Genomic DNA, 21,953 nt, shown 5'->3' with positions numbered 1-21,953 from the left:
TGAAAACACATAGTATAAATTATGCCACTACCACTACTGGTTTTGACTGGGGTAGGGGAGATCGTTTTTTCACCAGATGAAGTTACTCTGTTTGCAAGTACAGTCATGAATATACTTTAGGATGAAAATCAAGGGAAGGACTGACTTAGTGGTGTAAGTTGCATCTCTAATAGACAAATTAATTTTTGAATGCAGGGGAAACCTGAAGGCTAACTGTAATGAAGCTGAAACACATTTTGGCCTTTTTTTTTTTTCTTTTAGTGGCTTTGATGATGGGTTGTAGAGTTTTTGGGGGTTGTTTTTGTTTGGAGAGGGGCTTTGTTTTCTCTGGATTAGTTTTGGAGGTAGGTTTGTTCTCCTTGAAAACATGTGTTTCATATCCAGGATGCTGTGAGGTTTCTGTGCCATATCCATAAGATAGAAATATCTTAGGAAATGCTGCAACATGTTTTAAGTAAAACTAAAACATAAAATGTGTGTCTATATTTGTGAAACATGGAGAGTATATGGATTTAAGTTTAGTTGAGTTCTGTAGGGAGTCTTTTATCCATATTAAAAGTAAGTTGATTATTTTAAGTATTAAAATAACAAGGTGTTAAAAACTGTAGGGGCAGCACCACAGCAGCAGTTTTTTGGGGGTGTTGGAATGTAGGGTGAGCTGGTTGCCAGCTTCTTCAGACAGATCTGTGGAGTCACGGCTGCTTTACACATGCAAGCCATATGCTGCTGAATTTGGAATGAATTGCTGCTGAACTGGCAGGTTTCATTGTGATTATTTGGAATTGTGAATTTCCTGCTTAGCATGTTGGTTTTCCTTTTCAGTGACTGGGCTGGGAGAAAAGGTCTCACAGGGCAATCTACCCATCGATCCAGTTCTCAAAAGCAGCATGAATACTCTGGTTTTAATTTCTTTGCTAAGGGAGAAGAAGCTCTTGCAGCAGTGGTGGGTGTTTGGGGTTTTTTAGTGTCTTTGGTCTAGTTAGTTTTGACACTTAAAAATGGACAGCTTTTCACCTTGTCTTCTGTAAATGAGTGACAACAGACACAAATGATTGGATATGCTTTTGGGTAAATAATCATTCGTCTTCTTGGGTTTTCCTAAGCATTTTGCTAGAAGTGCTCACTTTTTTCAAGACTTCAGCAAAATGGTTTATTTTTGTGTAACTGTATTGAACTGTATCATATGCTTAGGAAGTGTGCACTTTGTTCCTTTCTGTATTGTCTCAGTACAAAATTCTTTACATAGTTCTTGAGATGTTTTTTATAGGCTTTGCAGGGGGAGGGGAAGACAAAAACCTTAAGTTTTTCAGTTGGGAGTGGAGGAAGGAATGCATTCTCCATATAGCAAAGAATTTGTTATTACATGCTCAAAAACATCTTTACTAGAAAGACAGTATTTTGATTTGAAGTTTGGGCGATTTCTTTACCAGTTCAGATATGTAGTTCTTGATATAAAGTCCTCTGTAATCTGACTTTGCAGGCTTGTCACTTCAAGATACCTGAAAAAAAGACTTGCTAAAGGCACTTTCAGCAATTAGGCACAAACACTGAACAGTCTCACTTGGTAATTCTGATTTGCATGCATCAGGTGATCAATCCGTTCCAAAATTAAGGCAGTACCATTTATGAAATGGACTTGCAAGCTTTGTATGAATGAAACAAAAATCTTAGTCAACATTTTTATGAATGACTGGAAGAACTGTGGGGTTTTTCCCATGTCTCTTAATGTTGTGTTCAATTGCATAGGTCCTTCTTCCCTATTTAAACTCAGCACTTTGGAGTTCACTGTTTGTGATGTTCATAAGCATTTCCAGTTTTGGTAAATCAAGTCTGAGAAGTGCGCTTCCCCTGGCCCTTGTTCTAGGACAAAATATATGCCCCTCTAGTCTCAGAAGAAATTACTAACTCATTTCCTTAATGAAATCCTGTGTGTGCCTTTATTCATGGGAAGGTATAGAAATTACTTTTTCTAGCCTGTACTGTTGGGCTTCTGAGGAGAAACTCCCCTTCAAAAGAGCCTGCCTTGATCTGTGGGTACCCCTGAACTATACTCAAGTATTTATATCTTTTCTAACACTTCTGTGTTTAGGTTACCAGCCAATCTACGCAGCAATGACTGAACTCTATTCACCAGCTGGCAGAACAGTGTACCTTGTGAAAAATCTGGCACTGTAGCTAGCAGTTTCCAAAGGGCAGGCTGCTCAGGTGTAGCCAGAGGATACCTCAGGTGGCATTCTTCCATTCTACCCTTGACTAAGAGTGGGCTTTCTATGAACTGCTTAGATTTTGAGCCTTCCTCAGCCAGAGCAGCACTAAACTGTGTTACCAGACTGGTGAACAATGCGGGCACATTAGTATTAAGGGCTTTAATGGTCTGCTGCTGTTGAATGCGGAGTGCGGTCAGCCAGTAATTGTAGCTGTGTCATTTCACATCCTGTAATCTGTGATTGTCTTTACCCTCTCCAATTTTTTATCTTTTGTCTTCTATTTTGGAAGATACTGAGATACTGACAGCATGCAAATGCCGTTGTGTGCGTGAGTAAACTTTATCTTTACAGAAAGTGTTATGGTTGATCTAATACAGTTAGTTAAAAGTACATATTTTTTTTCTTAATAGATTCTGGTAGAGAATTTAAATATTAGGTCACTGCAGTAGGGTATTCATGTTGGAAAAATACAGTATTCAGTGTGTTTTTAAGTAGTCAGTTGCTTGATCTAACTTGAAATTACAGCAAGTGGAAAAGCATAGAACTCTGCTTAGATCAGCACAGGAGGTCGATGTGAAGAAAGTATAAATTAACTCATGTTGTTTGTCAGCTTCTTGGATGTCCATTTGTACAATAAAAATGTACAAAATGTAATTTGCCTTTTTCTGGGTACCATTGGAACTTTCAAAGGCACTGGTGGAGTCGGGTGCATCTGCACTCTATGTTGCAGTTGAATGAGAACTAGTAAATGCAAGGTAAAAGCATTCCTGTCAAATGCACGTACTTAGATCATCAACTCAAGCTGCTTGCTGGAAGAGGCTCAACTGAATTGTTTACCAGGAAACATTTTTATGATTACAAAAATATGGCATAGTTCAGCTTTCAGTTACATCCTTAATATTTCACAAAGACAGTGACATTTGGCAATTAAAGCAACTTAGCACATCCCAGTGTTACTGCATTTTGGCGTAACACCCATCCCAGCCCTGTCTTCAACCACAGCAACCACTGAGAACTGGCAGAAGCCAAGAAGCTGCAAGAGACTCATCTCTGTCAGTGGCATCATCACCTTAAGGTGTCCCAACTGCCCCATCCTGGTCTCACTGGCTGCTCACATACCACTAAAAAAGAGTTTGTGAGTTGTCTTCACTGCTTGTGCCACTACTGCTGATCCTTGTGTAGCTGTCACTAGAAAGCCTTCAGTTAGCCAGCTGGACCACTGTTGGTTTGAAGTTTTAGGTTATCTGTTTTACCAGAGGTGTTCAAATTGCAACAGGCTACAAAGAAAGTAAGTTTCATTTTTCAATATTGTGAATGCAGTCTGCTCAATCTTACCTATGTTACTGAGGGATAAAAGTTCCTTGTTAACAAAAAAGAAAATGTTGGATCTCTGCAACATGGCATCGTAATGGGATGCAGACAGAAAGCATAGAATTGCCTCTGAACCTTTTATTGTCCAAAGCTTGCAGCAGGAGAATGGCAGTCATGGTCAGTCATGCCAATTATGTTCCAAATACTTCACTGTTTTCAAGTCCATGCTGTTAATAGCCCAACATAGCGTGTTGGCAATTGTTTTCACTTGCCAGGGAGCCACAAGCCTGTCAGAAGTACTCAGCTGTCAAATGAAAAGAGTGTTTTGTTTTCAGGGCTGATACAAGTTGTTTCATCTGTATCTTGTGGCTGTTCAGACCTTGATGTGTCTCTTTGAGTGAGACCTCACTGTTGTCACAGGCAGGTTGTCCTTGGCCTGCAGAGCTGGGGTGTGCAGGGCAGTGTCCACACCCCTGCAGGGCTTGTCCAAAAGGAAGTTGTTACACAGTGCTGGCATTTGATGGGTTTTGGTTTTCACTCCTGGAAGCTTGTCTGCCTGCAGTCTGTATGGGTGCCTTTCCAAAGCAAGTTGCTTTCTTCTCCAGCCATGTATGTACTTCCTGTGCCTTAAGTGTAATTGTATTTAAAGCTGGTGGGTTTTGTAGCTTCATGTTAAGAAATAGTTGGTGGTTTTGCAAGGGAATTTAGGTTATGAATACGAAAACCGTAGTTTTAGAAGGTGATTAAGTAGTTACTGCTAAACAGGTGAATAGTATTATAGGGCTATTCCTCCCCTTGAGGTATATTGGATAATCTTGGGGAAAAAAAAAAAAAGTAGCTCAGGGCAAGACATGGTAGTGTGCATGTTCCAGAAGATTTGGTTGGTGCTTTTGATTCAAGCATGGCAGTGTATTCTGTAATCTACATCTATAATTTTAGCATGTTCTTGCCGCATAGATTTTCTTCTGCAAATGAAAACACACTCATTAATTGTTTTCTTTGACTCCTGTCATGTCATTTTTTCATAAGGCAGAACTGTAAAAACCAGTTAGCTGTGACTTTTGCCTCGGGCAGCAGCGTCTCGGTATGGGAGCGTCCCCTTGGAGGAGCGTGCTCTGCCACTGCTGTCAGAGAAGCTGGTAGAGAGAAAATCCAATGACATTCCTGCAATAAATGGTATATACTGCCTGAGATAAACAGGGTGTTGGTAGGAATCCATGCAGAGTGGGAGAAAATGTCATTATAAGGAAATATAAACTATATAGCAAAAATGATAATTGCACCTATTTAGAATTGATTAGGCCGTTGTTTTCGGTAATGTTGTGATTTCAATGAAAAGAAAAAAAGACTTAATACCAAATGCAAGAAGAGACACATAAAAGCCAGCACTCATTGTTTCAAAAATGTTGTTTTCAAAATTAAGTTTGCTACTTTGTTGGAACCCCAGGCTGTACACATAAGAACATTAGTCAGACTAGAAAATAGAGCTGCTTTGTTTTTTTTTTGTTTTTTTGGGGTTTTTTTGCTGCTTTGCTTGCACTTAGAAAAATACATTATATCCTAAGCATCATAATCATTTGAAAATGGCAAATAAGTTGCATGCCCTTTACACCTTTGCAGTCAGCAACAAAATATAAAGTTAGAAGAATACTGAAGATAGATAACTGGTGGTGCTGGTCCAAAATCAATGGTGCAAGTACCTCAGAAGTGTCCAAACATGGCTCTGTGATTTCTTCCCTCTTTCTGATAGAAAACCAAGTTTTGCTTAAACATAGTAAAAATGAAGATCCATTTATTACTACATTGTCCATTTGTTGCATTCACCTCTTCCACACCCCCAAGAAAAAAAGGAAGTACAGTTTTTCAGTTTCACCTGGCGTTGGATTTTTGCATTGTGGGGAAAAAATATTTATTTTTACTTAAATGGGCAATTTGCAATTGTGGATGTTGTGCAACTACCTATACTAATTTTATATTGAAATTAGAGGGTTTTTAAGAGAAAAACAGTCTGTATTAAAAACTCTTTTGGGTGGACCACACAACAATCCAATACTGAATGTATATCTCTGCATCATTCTGCCAGTGAAAACCAAATGGTATAATTTTCCAGCTAGGGCTCACACTTTCACTGCGGGGACCAGGCTGCATGTATTTGAGATTGTGTATCAGTTAGAAAATTAATTATCAGTAAAAAAGAGAACAGATCTTTTTTCCCTACCGTGATGCTTTCAGTTAAATTAACTGTAATTAATTTAGTTTTAAAAAGTTAGTTTTTTCCCCTCAGTTTTCAATGGTAATGTCTTCCCACATCTCTCAAACCCCTGAGCCTCCAGGCTGGTGTGAAATCCCACGGTAGGCAGTGATCAGGTTCAAGAGCATCTGAGGGACCTGAACACACACATCCCTGGGACCTGAGGGTTGGAACTAAATGATCTTTACAGTCCCTTCCAACCCAAACCTTTCTAGGATTTGAAATATCACTAATCCTATTTTTTTTTTTTAATTGCCTGAAACCCTCAATCTTGGGTGGTCATTGGAATTGGGTGGACCTTTATTTTCCGGATGAAGAATGTGGATCTACTCTGAGGAGTTGTCAGGAATGGAAATGGAAAAAATAAAATAAAATAGAATATCTTTCACTTTCTCTATCTGTATTTTATCTTGATCCCTTTTCTGTGCTGCAAAAAATAGTTCTGCGGTTATTACACTTGAGGAGTGGGCCAGCACTTGGAGTGATTTACAGAGGACTTCTCTTGCACTGGTCATTCTTTTAATTTTAGTGGGGATTTATCGTCTTTTAAGCCTGTAATTATTTTATACTTGTAAAATGTAAATTTTTTTTTTTTCCTGCTGATCTCAAATGCCTCTAGGCTGGAAGTGTCTGACAAACGGGTTTGAAAAGCTGTGATCATGTAGATACAAGCTTGGTTGACAAGCCCAGATTTTATTTTCCCTCTTGTGTATCTGAGTTCTGCCACTGTAACTGTTGGAACTGGAGCTTTGTCCTGTTTCCCTTGTTACATGCTCCTTTTTAACTGAATCACTTCAAGTAGAAAGGCTTTCTAGACAATGTCTACCTTCTTCTAGGGTTTGGTGACATCCTGAATTTTTTTCTGGAAATACAAAAAGACAAGTTGCCTTGTGATGATGTTTGCCTGGCAAGGTGCCTTCCTGCAGAAATGCAAGAGAGCTCAGGGCCATGGGTTCTCACAGCCTGTGTTACCAGGATGTTTCCTAGAATGCTGTTTCCATCAATGCATCTGCCAGTAATGAAAAGGGAAATGAATGGAGAGTGGTCGAATGGAAGCAGATAATGGCTAGCATATGTTTTATTTCATTCATCTAAAGAAAGGATCAGTAAATAACATTAGGCAACTTGAGTCTTGCTTTCAAATTCAGAGTTTGTATCAGTGACATTGCTACTTAAATATTGATTTGAAAGTAAGGACCATGAAACATCTTTAAACATAGGGTAAATGGTTTATATTCTTTTCTGTAAACAAGCAGTGCAATACTGTTTATTTTAAAGGTTTATCTTTGTTACATGCTATAAAGTGCATGATGGTTTACTGGGATAAGCTTGTCTTGCTGACGTTTGCTTCACAACTGACAGCTTCAGCATGTGAATGTTTGTTTTAAACCCTGGCATTCTTCACTAGCACGTCAGTGACTGACTGGTGGTAATACATCCACTCTAGGTGGCTGTATTAGTTACATTCGGTCTTAACACTTCAAAATATCATTTATAAATTTATTTTACTACTTTTGCTTAATATATTTTCTAGTATTTTCTCTCGAGAAGACAAACTGTCCAAGTGAACTGACTTTACTCCTTGGTATATTAAAGTTGAGTCATGCTAAGACCTTTCGTTGGGCTGTGACAACTGTCTCTGCTGTTGAATGCAGGTGGATGTTGTACAAACCTTATGTTATCTGTTTCTTCTAGTTCATATACAGGCCCATGAGAGTTGCTGTGGTCTGCATGTTACCATCCTCATGAGGCTTTTCATATCAGGTCTCAGGATTGAAAGTATTTAGCTTTATAATTCTGTCTAAGCGCAGGTTTTTAAAAAATCCAAGTTTAGGACATACGTCCTAAAACACCCTTTCCTCTGTGTGTGTTGACTGTGCAGAGCTTTCCTGAGGCAGTGAGTGCCAACTTAATGGGAGGGGTGGCCAGGAGGAAGTTGAGGACCACATCTCCTTCCCACTGTTCCTGTGGTTTGCATATTCATTTTTAACACAAGTACAGAGTATTCTGTTCTGCTGAGCTGTTCTTAGTAGAGCAATAGAATACCAACTGCAAGAAGCAGAGTGCTCCTTCAGGGACCACTGATTCAAGTCAAGTATTTCAGCCCCATTCCTGTCATGTAAGGTGTGACAGAACAGTTTGCATTAACTATAATCTGTGAGTGAAGGTGACTTCTGTAATATGACAAGGCATGCAACTGCTATGCAATACAATTACAGGATTTATATTCAGCAAAAAGCTCCCTTATTAGTAGTTTGCACTTTAAAGGAATGCTTCTGTGCTGTATTTGACTTGGATTTCAGAGTATCGTGTTTCTGCAAAATGTTTCCAGATTTTAATATCTCACGATCGCCCTGTGCAGTGCTTGTATTTCCCTTGTCTGCCTCTGAGCATTATGTTCCAAAAGCCTTTTACAAAGGCTGAGGTTTGGTGGCTTTGACTAAGAAATATAAGAAAAGTTGAAATCAGGAAAGGTGAAATGGCACATCTCAACCTTCTGTCTGTTTGAAATAATAATTGTTAAGCTTTTGAATACAGAAGTGAGAACACTGTAGCTTAGGATTTGAAGTTTTGCAGTTGGAAAGGATTGGCTACAGAATTTTCCTATATACTTTGTTTATAGGTGAAATTGAAGACTGATTTTATAGGCACTGATTTTGTTAGTTTGTGGCAACTCGAGGAGAAAACAAAAATTTAATTGTAGGAGGAATAAAAACCACAAATGCTTAAACATGTTTTTCCTTTTGTAACAGGTGATAAATCAATAATTGCATGAATCACTGATTTAAAGAACCATTACATTCCCACTTCAGTCTTCTAACAGTTTGTTCCAGTAAGGAAGAATCAAAGCAGGAAACATTATTGTGATGAAACAGTGATTGTTTCAAAAATAATCCACACCCATTTTTTAACATCAAGAATGCTTTTCTTTTTATTTTGAAATTTCAGGAGCTCCAATTTCAAAGACTTACCAGAGAACTGGAGGTGGAAAGGCAAATTGTGGCTAATCAGCTAGAAAGATGTAGGCTTGGAGCAGAATCACCAAGTATCGCCAGCACAAGGTACAAGTCCTGATGACTTCACTTTCATATGCCCCATAAATTAAAGGGATTTTTAGTGGTCCCTCTCTCCTACATACATATATTATCACTGACAGCTGTTCACCTTCCATTCATATCTGAAGTGTAAAAAAAAATAAAAATGCAGATTTGCTATAAAGAGTTGTGGGACAGTGGAAAGAGGCCTCTCTAATAATTGATTACATTTTCAATAGAATGTATGTAAAGCTTTAAGTTCTCTCTTAAATATGTTGACTTTTACGTTTAAGATTCCGCCAAAGAGAAATACAATAAACTTGTATCAAAGTAACACTGCTAATTAAATGCAGAGTAACCCAATGTTTTTTTTTTCCTGAATTATCTAGTTACATCCAGCTTTTCTGAAATACTTCCTGTTGTTACATTTGTTTCCAGGGAACATCTTGTGTATTGTTAGGATATTTAAATAGAGTGAAACATACCTGATATATTTCCCATACAGTGACAATAACTACCAAAGCATTTTGCTAATATTTCAGCTGTTACTAGTAATCTGTTGGGTTTTTTTAATTCCTTAGCAAAGTTTTTAACTCTAAATATGTTTGGGCACTCATTCATCTCAAGCATATGAACTGATTGGTAGCTCTTGCATCTGAAGGCCTCGATAGCAATGTGTTCTCTTATGAAACATTTATACCTGAGTTCCAGGCTACCGCAAACTTCATGTTGCCATGTACATAGAGACTATGCTCCGAACATTATTACTACTTGCCTTAAACACTGTTGGTTTCTATATTGTTTCAGCAATAAACTTAGGTATCATCCTGAATTGTTTCCTCCCGTGGCCATAAATAAATATTTCTGCAAGTTAAATGGAAAGTAGTTCCTACAAAAACTTAAGAAAGAGGAGGCAATTCTTTTAAAATAATTTTTTAAAAATCCAGTGTACCAACTAGCACAGTTGGTTTTATACATCAAACTACTTGATCTGAGTTGTCATTTGACAGTAGTTGTTACTACTTTTGTTTAAGAAACTTTGAAATATTAAAAAAAATATTCCTTAGAGAAGATGGCTATTTTATACCCCTCATGCTTGCCTGTCTTCCCTCTAGATCCAAATATTTCTCCAGCCTGTTGCTCAGATTTTGTTTTGAAAGCTAAAAATTTTTAAATTCCTATGGAAGAATATATAAAAAGCTTTAGTTATTTCATGCCTCCAAACACTTCTTATTCAGTCTTGAATATCCTTTTTCAGTGAATTTGCCTGAGTAATACAGAGGACAATGTTTTTCTACGTCCCAAGTCCAGTGGATTTTGCATAGGAAGCACACCAAGTTAGCTTATCCCACAAATAATGTTGTGTGATTTTTGAAATAATGTACAATTACCAGTCCCTGCGCACAGTAAGTTAGATCCTGTGCTTCTATCAGATACTGTCGTTTGCCAAGATGAGAAAATACTAGCACATAGGTTGGTTGGTAGGATATTGTAGTATGAGTACGTTTATGAATCTAGATAAACTCTTCAAACTCTTCCTTTCTGGGCCATAATTTTTCCATAGTTACCAATGAAATTTTTTACACATTTAAAGTAAAAGCCTAGTTTGATTCTTAGTTCTTACAGACACCTCTGTACTCTGACCACTGTTCTTTATTTTTCTAAAATTTCTTGTTCCAGCTGAGTCTGGTTCTGGATAGATGGAAATGATGCTATGTTTCATTTTTTTAGTGAGGAACATGGACTAAAACTTGGTTTAGACAGTATGTTCTAAGGTGTGTGGGTCCTTGATTAGATTTTTTAATTTATTCTTTAATGTGGATATCCCTTCTGAGAGATATGTGAGAAGCTGAAAAATAAATGAATCTCTGTTTGAACTGGATGCTTTCATTTTTTCACAACCAGTTGCTTCTAGTGTGGTTAAAAGAACTGTTGAAAGAATCAAGGTAAAACAATCTTGTGGAGCAGTATCACAGCAGACACAAATATAGCAGCATGACTTAAAGCCATAAGAAGCCCCTATGTTTCTGCAAACTAGGGTGTAAATGTTGCACTAAGGCTGACAAGATATTAAATAACCACAGAGAGGGCACAGAGAGAAGGCTGGGGAGCTGAATGCTGTGTTGAGAGATTGGTCAGGGCAGCTAACAGCCTGCTCCCGGAAACACCAAGTGAATTATTTAGAGAGCAAGATGATGTTTCTCCTGGCCAGATGTAAGAATTGTCTGATAGAGTTACATTAAAAAAACAAAGCAATGACAAAAACTCAAAAAGCAAGCAGAACTAAGGCATAAGGTGCAAACGCCTTCTTATTTTTATCCTTTGTTCAAGACTTCAGTCTCTTGAGGAATTCAACAATGCTTCTTTTCAAAGATAGTGCTTTAATCTCCTTTAATGTGGTGAAAACGTTTGGGAGCATTTCATTTCAGAGGTCCAGCTGGAGGTTTTGTTGACCTCAGTGGTCATAGCAGTGCCTCTGATTTACCCACTTCTACACGGGACTCCTGCAAGCTGGTGGAGCTGCAGACGTGAGGTCACAGGTGTTCCAGCAGCAGCACATGCCGGCCTTGGTGGCTGCAGCTTGGCCTTCAAGTCAAGTCCTCCTGAGCCAGCTCACCCTGGGGCACCAGTGACAGCTTGAGGGAAGGGGAAATGCAAAGTCAGTGCCTTCCACCAGCCTCAACTGCAGCAGCACAGTCAGCTTCTCAGTCGGTCTTCTTGGCCCTCTGGCAAAGTATGGAGTGCAGGCTGTGTAGACATATACCTGGATGTACCATCTGGAGGTAGGCACCAGGGATCATACTGTCACCTACGTGAGCCAGAGCCAGAGGAAGGCTGCTCTTTGAGAAACATGGTCCATGCTGTTACTGCAGCCAGAAGGTAGACACCTGCATGACAACTGTACTGTAAATGGAAGCTGCAGACAGGAGCAGTTGGCTGTTTTGCTCTCAAGAGGAGTGTGAAATGAGAAGAGCAGATCTGCAGGTCCCAAGTGACTGCAGTGTAATGGGTGGAGAAGAAAGCACTACCTCAGTGGCAACCCTTATTTCAATATGGTTTGATTTTTGTGTTCTTGTAGGTTACTCGACTGTTAAAATTATTACTTCTCATAGCTGTTTTTATAAGTGGGTATTGTGCTCAGCACTTCTAAGATGCTGCATGGCATCCTGTGCACTTGCAAGCCTCTTAAGGATGAACCTGATATGATACATGGTTAGTGTTACATGAAGTAGTAAATATTTTACCCATGTTATACACTCCACCATCAGAGGCGATAGCATGGCACGAACAATGCAGACTTTCAGTCGCATCCTCTTACTTTTGTTTCATGCTCTAACACGCATGGGTTTCTGTGGAGAAGCCACTGGGCTGTTCAGCCTCCCCTACAAACACAGGCAGCTTTGCCACTGACCTTCCATCTGTCATTACTGGTTAGTGGTTACTGGTTCAGTTCTGGGCTGCCAGATGTGCTGATGCAGGTAGATACCAAAGCGTAGCAAGGGTCAGTTCTCAGGCTCGCTTCATGAAGCACGCTGCCCAACCACTGGGGTGGGAGTTGGCTGGATGACTCTCACAGTCAACTGCTTCTTTTTGCCGGTTATCTGCTGTGTGGCGCCCAGGAAACCCAAGTGGTATTGGAATTCAAAAGGCACATACTTGCTAATTAAATTGAGAAATGCTGTGGTTATCGTAGCAGCTTGTCACTAACACTTTAACAGAAGTACTTCAGTGGCACACTGGGCTCCATCAGAACGTGATGTGAATGCAAGCCCTTTTGGCAGCACAGTAAATACTAAAAACTTAACACTGCAGGTACTGAACAGTCAGTTTGAGTAATGATGTGCCTACCTAAGTGTTCTGAGTTTTGTAAAACTGAGGGTATTTCATGGCCAGCAGGCTGGCTCATTTCTCAGCCATGCCCAGTGCCAGCTGCAGTGCAGCCTGCACTTGGTTCCAAAGCCAGTCAGTGAAGTGCTGCACCCTGACAATTAATTCAGCTGAGGGGAGCATGCGTTGCATTTCATGGGCACACGTTCATTTCTGGTGAAATGGGAGCGTGCTGATAAGGAGTGTAAACAGAGCAAGTAGTTTTGCTTGGCAGGCAGCAGGCTGTGGTGCTCAGCTGGAGGCTGCAGTTCCAGGGGAGGGGCCCTGACACGCCAGGGCATTCCGTGGCAAGCAGCAGCAGGTTTGTCCCGACAGGACTGTTCACAGTGAGCTGATGTAATTATCCTCTCACAAACGTGTTTCGTTTTGTTCCTGTGATGTATCAAATATTTCAGTGTTTCCAAAAGCTGCATTTGAAATTGTCTGCGTGTGTTGCAGTAGATGGTGTCACCAAACTTTCACAGCAGTTTATAAGCTCTATCAAAATTACCTTCAGAATCAGCATGTGCTTCTGGGGCAGGAAGAGGGGAGGAGTCACAGTAATTTAACCAATTAATTTATTTACACAAATATTACACTTATAGAAATTTGAAAACAAATCAAAGGGCTGCATTAAATCTGAAACTAAGATATACTTAATTTTCTTTGCAGAGCCTCAGCATACAATAAAAACAAGGCTAAAATGTATTTGATGGAATTTAACTAAGTAATGAATAATTTTTATGTAAGGATCTCAGCTGATCATAATGGAACTGTTGGAAGGATATTTTGGACACAGATATTAGCAGTCTGCTTATCCTAACCATTTAGAAGAAATAAAGATTAATTCCTTCATTAGTAGCTTGCTAGGAACTACTTGGCATGCTGGATAAAATAGAAGTCCTCAGGTCACCTGGCAGCTGCTGGTGCTAAACACTGAGAGGAAGCACCATCTCCTTGTGGATTGAAGGAGTCTCCTTTTGTTAGACATTGGTCCATGCTTTGGAGGTCTCAGGCGTTACAGTTCTTACTTAGTGCATTATAAGCCTTCATTAATATAGCTGTAGAATTTGTTCTATATGTTACAAATAGTTACATATGAGGATGTTTATTATATTTAGGAGTCCCTGGGGCAGCCAGGAGGAGCTGGGGGGGGGAGCCCTAGGGTTGAGGTGTCACAACCCCAGCCACCCCATGCCCCCACCCCTTCATCCGTCTTGTGTGCAGGTTAATGGGGCTTGTTTGGGGGGGACAGTGGGGGTTCTCCCCAGCCCTTGTGCCCAGCATCACCCCAGGCCCTCTGTGCTCTCCAGTTGTTGTCCCTCTGCCCCAGCCCAGCTGCCCAGGGATCATCTTTCCCTGGGGTGTCCCAGCCCAGGGTGCTGACACTGCCCTGTCCATGCTGCTAGCCCCTCTGTGCCTTTGAGCCTGCTCTAGCTGATGAGGATGTGTGTAATTGTTTTTATTAATTGCATTCCTCCTGACAAAATAAGTCTCAGTTCTTTGGGGGGAGAAGGCAAAAAAACCCACACCAAAAAAAAACCAACAACAAACAAACAACAAAAAAGCCAAAAACAAACACAAAATCCAAAAGCAAGCAAACAAACCAAACCAAACAAAAAAAAATAAACCAAAACAAAAAAAACCTTTACTTGGCTCTCTTAGACCCCACCTGAAGCACTGTGTCCAATTCTGGAGCCCCCAACATAAGAAGGACATAGAGCTCGTGGAGAAAGTCCAGAGGAGGCCATGGAGATGATCCAAGGGCTGGAGCAGCTCTGCTCTGGAGACAGGCTGGGAGAGTTGGGGTGTTCAGCCTGGAGAAGAGAAAGCTCCAGGGAGACCTTAGAGCACCTTCCAGTGCCTGAAGGGGCTCCAGGAAAGCTGGGGAGGGGCTTGGGACAAGGGCAGGGAGGGGTGGGAGCAGGGGGAAGGGTTTCCAGCTGGCAGAGGGAGCTGGAGATGAGATGTGAGGGAGAAGTTCTGGGCTGTGAGGGTGGGGAGACCCTGGCCCAGGTTGCCCAGAGAAGCTGTGGCTGCCCCATCCCTGGCAGTGTTGAAGGGCAGGTTGGATGGGGCTTGGAGCAACCTGGGCTGGTGGGAGGTGTCCCTGCCCATGCAGGGGGGTGGAACTAGGTGATCTTTAAGGTCCCTTCCAATTCAAACCATTCTGTGATTCTCTGATGATTTTAGACAGTTATGATATCTTGTGACTTTAATTTTAGAACTTGAGGGTAGACTGTGTTAGGTTTGTTCTCCTGTGTTTTTGAAACAGTCTCATTGAGTGTCTCTTCCTCCATCTTGACTATTTGATTGAACTTTGAAATGTCCTTATTGTAGAATTGTCTTAGCTAATGAACTTATTTATCTTATCTTTCATTTCTGTTAACTCCTTAGTAGGAAGGAAAAAAAAAAGACAGGGAGCATAAAAAATAAGACTAGAGCCTCTGGTCTATATAACATCAGCAGATTCTTGGGGTTTTTTTAATGTTTTCTTCACAGCTCAGTTCGGGTTTGCCTTTTTTAAATAGAAGTTTCCATTGATGTGTTCTCTTCTGGTTTGTACAGCTTGTTACTTGTTCACTTCAGGTCTTCAGGCAGTCCTGGGAATGTAAATACTGGAAGAATCATACAGGTTGTTTTGTGAGTGGTTAAGCTGGACGTACAACTTGTGTTGGGTGTGCAACGTGTGCTGCAGATTTTCTAGGTTGTGGTTTCACCAAATTACTTCAGGAAGCATTATAGGGTCCCCAGTTCTAACTTTTAGGACCTGAAGAGTCGCTGTGTTTCCAGTCAATGCATCATTTCATGAGGGTACTTAAGATGTTTGTGTTCGGTGGTGATCAATGGCACTTAACCTTGAGATACAGAAGACATGATTCCAAGTCTCAGATGCTGAGTGCTGGGTCTTTTTGCTTTGGTGCTTCAGCTCTGGCACTCCAGCAGCACCAAATGTTCTTGTAAAATTACAGGCTGTGCTGCCATTTGTCTTGAGTCCACAGAAATAGAGAAATGCTTATTTTTTGCTTCTCTACATAAAATGTGAGTGAAACTTGCAACGTTTCTTGTTATAGTTCCAATATTGATATTTTTGTTTTCTGTTTGCCCAGGCTGTAAGTCGTTTTGAAATTCCATCAAAGCTTTTGAAAGCCAGTACAACTGATGAACTAAGGGGTTTTGATGCAATTTGCTGTTGTGTGTATATATATATATATATATACACACACAAAAAAACCCCACAGAAAAAAAAAAAAAAAAAACAACAAAAAGAACCAATAACAAAAGAAAGTGAATTGCTGATGAGTTGCTCTGGTGACAGATCGAAGAGTGATGATTTAATATTGAGTGATAATTTAATACTGTAGATAATTCTTATCTTACCCAATTGGAGACTGGGCTACAAAATAGGAGTTATTTCTGCTGTGAATGTACATCTCCTGCAGCCTACCAATGGAGGTGCAGTAACTGTCAGCTGAGTTAGTTCGACTGCTCATGCAGGATGAGCTGAAGTCTCCAGTGGACAGCTGTGATGGATGAAGTGGCACCTGTCCCCCTCTGAAAAAGCCTGCAAGTACCGAAAGGGCAGTGGGGGGCATGGTGGTTACCCTGGTGCATCTTTTAGCTAAAATGATACTTGGAGGAGTTTTGATGCTTCCTGGAGATAGTCAAACATGCTAGAGACCTGCTTTGTGAACTCCTGCTTAGTGGTGCTGGTATGAAGAGGCTGGTGATGGGCGGTTCCTGCTGTCCAGAGTTAATGAGCCTGGCACCAGAGGGCATGGTCTGTCCCCGTGCCCAGGGGTCTCTGTGGCTGCCTCTACTGCTGAGGAGCTTGGGAGTCTCAACCCCTTCTCAGCCTTGGCTTTCAAACAGCATCCTACTTTGGGGTGCAGTGTTCCAGACACAGCTTTATCAATCCACACCCAGAGCACTGGTGCTTGCCTGTGTCAGCTGGAAATGTCTATTGAGTCGTTGGGACTGTTTGCTCTTGGTGATAGAACTGCTTAGTTTTGGTGAGTGGGACATCAGATAGCTGTGGTACTTTGTGCAGTGTCCAGCAGAGTGGTCACAGGGGCTAGGGGTATTAGTGAAGTCAAGAAGATACCTATTAGGAAAGCTGAAGACTGAAAATTACCTCATTTAGTGAAAATATTTGTTAAAACTTCTGCTAACCTGTATCAACAAGAAAAGTGAAAATACAAATCTCGTTACACTGATTTTGGTGGTTGCTACTTGCTTGTAATGTATGTTACAAGTTTATGGAGTTTAATGTGCATTGTTTTATTAGAAAAAACTCTATACAGAGAATTTAGAGTTATACAAATCTTTAAGCCCTCATACTGCATGTATTTGTAAATGTGTTCTTGATGTAGATGTTTAAAATGGGAGACAAAGGACAAGTAAAACATGCCATTCAGCCATACCAGGCACATAGGTTTTGGCTGGCAGCTCTTCCTGAGCACAAGCACGAGGCCCTGAGATGAACCACCTGGTGCTGGGTGCCTGACAGAACAGATGTATTCCAATAATGAAAGCCTAGCCAAGCACTAAACTAAAATACTAAATAAATATGTGTGAAGTACATACATTTTCAACAGAATTATGTATTTGGCTTTTTACAGCTTTTCACCATTTTAGAAATATTTTATAAATGATACTTCATATTTTCAGCTGTTGCTTTTTTATTACAACAGCAGTATATTCAAGCAGTTAAGATAGGCAATGGAAATCACAACTTTTCTCTCAGAAGGTGCTGTTAATTGAGGAATACGGTTCATCTTACAGAATACAAGCTGAGGTAATAGGCTGAAACTGTTTCATGTCATACAGTACCTGCAAAAGATGTATCTAGCACCAGGAATTTAAGGTAACTGTCCAGCCTAGAAACTGAAGATCACAGTTGTGTCTATATAATTTTTGACAACCAGCTTACTGCTTAAGACATCCTAGCAAAAATTAGAGTTCTGTGCTTTTCCTAAATTTCAGTATGGTTCTGTAGCCCTGCTGTCCCACACAGAGGTGGTCAGAAACCTGCCTGGGCAGTATGGCCAGGTCCTTCAGCTGTCATCAGCATTCGACTGAGGCCGATGTTCACCTTTTCCAACTTGGAAATCCAATGCTGGGAAGTGTTGTCTGAGAGCTACTGCTTGAAGAGTGCGAAATGGTACTAGTGATACTTGGCATGTTTTCTCTCTGAATGATGTCATACAAAACCTTTCCCATTTATCAGATTATTGTATTTTCCCAGATTGGCAGCTGGCTCAATTTTGTGCCATCAGCTTTGAACTAAAGCTGTGAGATGGCAAAGAAAAGGTGTGAAATTAAGAAAGGGACAAAAACCAATGAAACAACAAACCCAAACTATAACAAAAAAAAACCCCAAATATTTTGGAAATACAGCTGAGGAAAACAAAATGCAAAGGATCAAGAAAAAAAATATACAAAGGATCAAAAAAAAAAAAAGTGAACAGATTGATTTCAGCAGAGTTTGTATGGATGCTCCATCTTCAGTTACCAAGTATTTGTGTTACTGGCTAAAAAATTAGTGTTTCAGTTTTCAGTACTTTCGGTGCATTTAGTGAAGAGCAATGTTTTTATTTCACTTGCTCTTTGTGCTCTTGCAAACAGATTGAGAAGGGCAGAGAAAACTCTTTTCACATACATGACCATATGTCTGATATTTTATTGCTGCTTTCCTTCCATAGCATTTAAAAATAGCTGCTATACTGTAATAGTATTTATCTCTAACTTCTTTCATTGAAAAACTATATGCATCATACCCAGCTGTTCTGAAACAAAAAGATAATGCCTGTATGTCTACCCTACTTACCTAACTCTTTTTCTAGGATAATAGTGGATTAAAATTAGGTGGGTTTGGAAGTGCAAGGCACCACTTACGGGCTCTCTTCAGATATATGGTATTTAGTACCAGGAAGAGACAGCATAATGACTGGTTACTGGTAGCAGCTTCTCAGTGGTAGTAAGTATTTGACCCAACTTCCACTGGCTTTCAAACAGTGGAATAAAATGCATTAGACTTACTAAGCTGAAAGACTTGGTAACTTTTGATCTGTAAGGTGACAAAATTGGATGATGAATTCAGTAGGTAGTGGATGCTGGACTTTCGGAAACATAATTTAATAAGAATGGAGTTAAATTCTTAACCAGTTTAATTGTTCATGAAGTAGCTTTCTACTTAGGACCCACAGTGAGAGCAACCTTTATCCTTCATGAGTCCTGTACAGGTGAAGAAAGTTCAGTTAGCCAGATGTGTTGGGTAGAAATGTGTTTGGGGGTTTTGTAATCTTGTGTATGTCAAACCAAAATATTTCTGTGTGCTTAGCACAGAATGATGTCACCTCGTTATAAGGACCTGAGTTTCCAGAAAGCCTGAGGAAAAAAGTAAGAGGTGAAGAGTGTAATTGCAAAAGTAATTTAATATACAAAGTTTGATAACTCATATGTAGAGTGAGGAAACACTCTACACATTTTTATGGAAAAACATATCTAATTTTACTAATACACAGATTAATTTTGCATTTGTCTGCAAAGGTAGTTGTGCATCAGTACATGAAATAACACTGCTTTTTAGAAGAAACAAAATGGTTAAGATAGTTTTGATATAAAATAATTATTGGAAAAATCCAAGAGAAGTAGAGATTTACATGGGTATTAAACACCTGCGTGATCTTGTGAAATAGTTGTTTTTTAAGGCATCTCTAACCTTGACAATTTGAATTCTGTAATCTGTTTACACTTGGAGGTGTACATGTTCTGGTACGTCAAATGGTTTTGACTTCTCATCATAGGCAAAAGATCAGAATTCTCTCCAGAAAACTGAAAATGAAAGAACAGTAAAAAATGTAGGTCTGTTTGTTCTCATTTTTTTTTTCCAAACTGCTTTACACCTAGAAGCAAAATGCTCTGGAATTGTGATTTGCAAACTGCCTTTGTGCCCCCTGCCATGAGCAGTGAATGCTGCTGTCACTGAAGGGGTTTGTTCACTGCTGGTCACATTCCTGTGGCTAGGAACACTGGATTTCCCTCCTGGCACCTGAAGCAGGAGGTGGTGTGCAGGTCACTGTGCAGCCTGTCCCGACTCAGAGGTCACTGCTGGGCAGGTTCCAGGGCAGATCCACTGTGAAATACAAATCAAAATCAATGCCCAACACTTTAGTTGTCAGGTGCTGCAAGATGTTATTTACATGGGCTATTGAAAAGTTTCCTGTTGATTTTTTTGTTAGTTTTATTTTTTTGTGCAGTTTTGTATGCTTTGGTTAAAAGAAAAATAAATCCAGACTAGCCACCTGCTTCATTTTTATTATTATTTTTTTCTTTCTGCAGCTCTACTGAGAAGTCATTTCCTTGGAGATCATCAGGTATTATCTCTTACGTGTACATTTTGCTTTATGCACAATAAACTTTCTTTCCTTGGCGTTCACTGCTGCTTTTGAAGTGAACTGAACATTAGCAGCAATGCCATGGATGTGTCTGTTACAAGTATCTCTTCTAAAAGATAACATGAATATCTTCTTTCTCACATATGAAGAGATTTGTGTGTTCCTCTGTTACTGTACAAGGTTTTTTTAGCTTAGAGGTAGTTGCAGCTACTATTCTTGTACCTTTTTGTGCCTTTGCATTTTTGTGTGAGATGTGACCCTAACAAAAGTCTTGGGCATTGGGTCCCCTTCCCCTCAGCAGGTAAGGATTGTGCAAAAATACTGCTTGTTGCAAGCTCAAAACTGATTGTCTTTTTACAGATATTCTTACTTAACTGAGAAAATCTTCAGCAAGTGAAGGTTTTTTGGAGAGTAGTTTTTCTATTTTTGTTTCTCAGGTTGCTTGAACTTTCTTTCCAAAACAAGAAACATTTGTCTTCTAGCACCTCTACATCCACTCTTGAGAATATTGGTGTAATGGATAGGACTGCATCTTAAAAAAGGCGTTCAGGTGTCTGCTGAAATAATCCCATCTGTCCTTCACAGATCAGAGCATTTAGCTAGTTAGGATTTTTTCATCAGTTAAAATATTTAATACTGAAGAGTCCATCTTCTGAGCAGTGGTGGGACCTTGATGCCCTGCAAGTTGCTTTTTGCACAGGGTTGAGTTGGTCTGCTTCAATCCTGTGCTCCTGGCAGGATGTCGTGTTAAGCAAGACTGGTCTGATGTAACCAAAATGCCATCAGCACTTTAGGTGGCTTGTGAAAAGTTTCATTAGCCAAGTTCTGCATGGTGTTAATATCTTTATATAAGGATGCAGGCAGTTTTAAGAGCTACCCAGTTTCTGCTGTACAAAGAATAGCATGTCATAGTTACCTGCTTTTCCACTCGAGCATATACATAATTATGACTATTTTAGTTAATAAGTCTCTCAAACTATCTACTTCCCCTTCTCTCTTCCGTTTGTTTGGTTTCTTTTTAAAATGTATTTTATCTAGAGATCATGCTCTTGAGCTTGAGTATAATTGTACCTACCTGGATTCCAGCTGCCTCCATAGTCTCTCCTTAGCTGAGATTAGGCACCCATGAGCTTATTTCCTTTTGTTTAAATCTAATATTCTCAACAGCCTACTTGTCTTGGCATTTCAGTTTTGCTAGTCATAGTGGTGCTTTTCAGGTATTCTTTTAGCAATATTTTTGAACAGAAGTAAAATTAGTTTTTTTCAAGTAATTGAGAACCTACTTTTACTTTTCTGTCAATGGGAATTTTTAATCTATTTATTTATTTTTTAGATCACGTTATTTCCCCTGGTTAGATAATGTTCATAACTGCTAAAGATATCTTCCAGCAGACCTCAGTCATTGTTTACTGATTCATCTCATCCAATTGCATTTCATTTTTTTATTTCCTTTGGTTTTCCTATAACATTGTCTATTGTTTGTTTTTCCTCCTTGACTTTCTGTTAGTTCATCTCTTTTTTCATCTATCCAGCTCGTATTTTTATTTTATCCTTTAATTCTCTCCTCCCATTTGTTTCTTTCCTTTAGAAATCTCCTCTGCACATCCCTGCTTAGAAGTCACTTAAGGGCAAAAAATCATGTTTCAGTGTAAATGCTGTGTGCATTAATGCACATCTGGATGTGTACTTGTCACATCTCTGTACATCCAAAGAAGGCTTTTCTGGAGTAAAAGCTCAGAAGTGGGCAAGTTTGAAAACAACACATTCTTTGCATAGAATTTTCTGATATACATTTCATTTGATGTTTACAGTTATGATGTGATTATAGCATGATTGTAGATAGTACTTAGAGCTTCACTTGAGCTTTGTTTTGAACAACTGT

At 39.7% G+C, this 21,953-nt stretch overlaps 1 protein-coding gene across 5 annotated transcripts in view; it reads left to right on the top strand.

Annotated features, from left to right (window-relative positions):
• PKP4 (plakophilin 4) overlaps positions 1-21,953 on the top strand; it is an 82,183-nt gene that overhangs the window by 29,555 nt on the left and 30,675 nt on the right. For all 5 annotated transcript variants that reach the window (XM_051623436.1, XM_051623434.1, XM_051623438.1 and 2 more), the window contains exons 3-4: positions 8,719-8,831; positions 20,016-20,050. In XM_051623436.1, coding sequence (XP_051479396.1) covers positions 8,719-8,831; positions 20,016-20,050 — 148 coding nt within the window. The remainder of the gene's footprint in view (positions 1-8,718; positions 8,832-20,015; positions 20,051-21,953) is intronic.

This window comes from Apus apus, chromosome 6 (assembly GCF_020740795.1).
Source record: "Apus apus isolate bApuApu2 chromosome 6, bApuApu2.pri.cur, whole genome shotgun sequence".
NCBI classification, from domain to species: Eukaryota; Metazoa; Chordata; class Aves; order Apodiformes; family Apodidae; genus Apus; species Apus apus.
The sequence above is the reverse complement of the archived record's forward strand: the minus strand, read 5'-3'. Positions and strand labels throughout refer to the sequence as shown.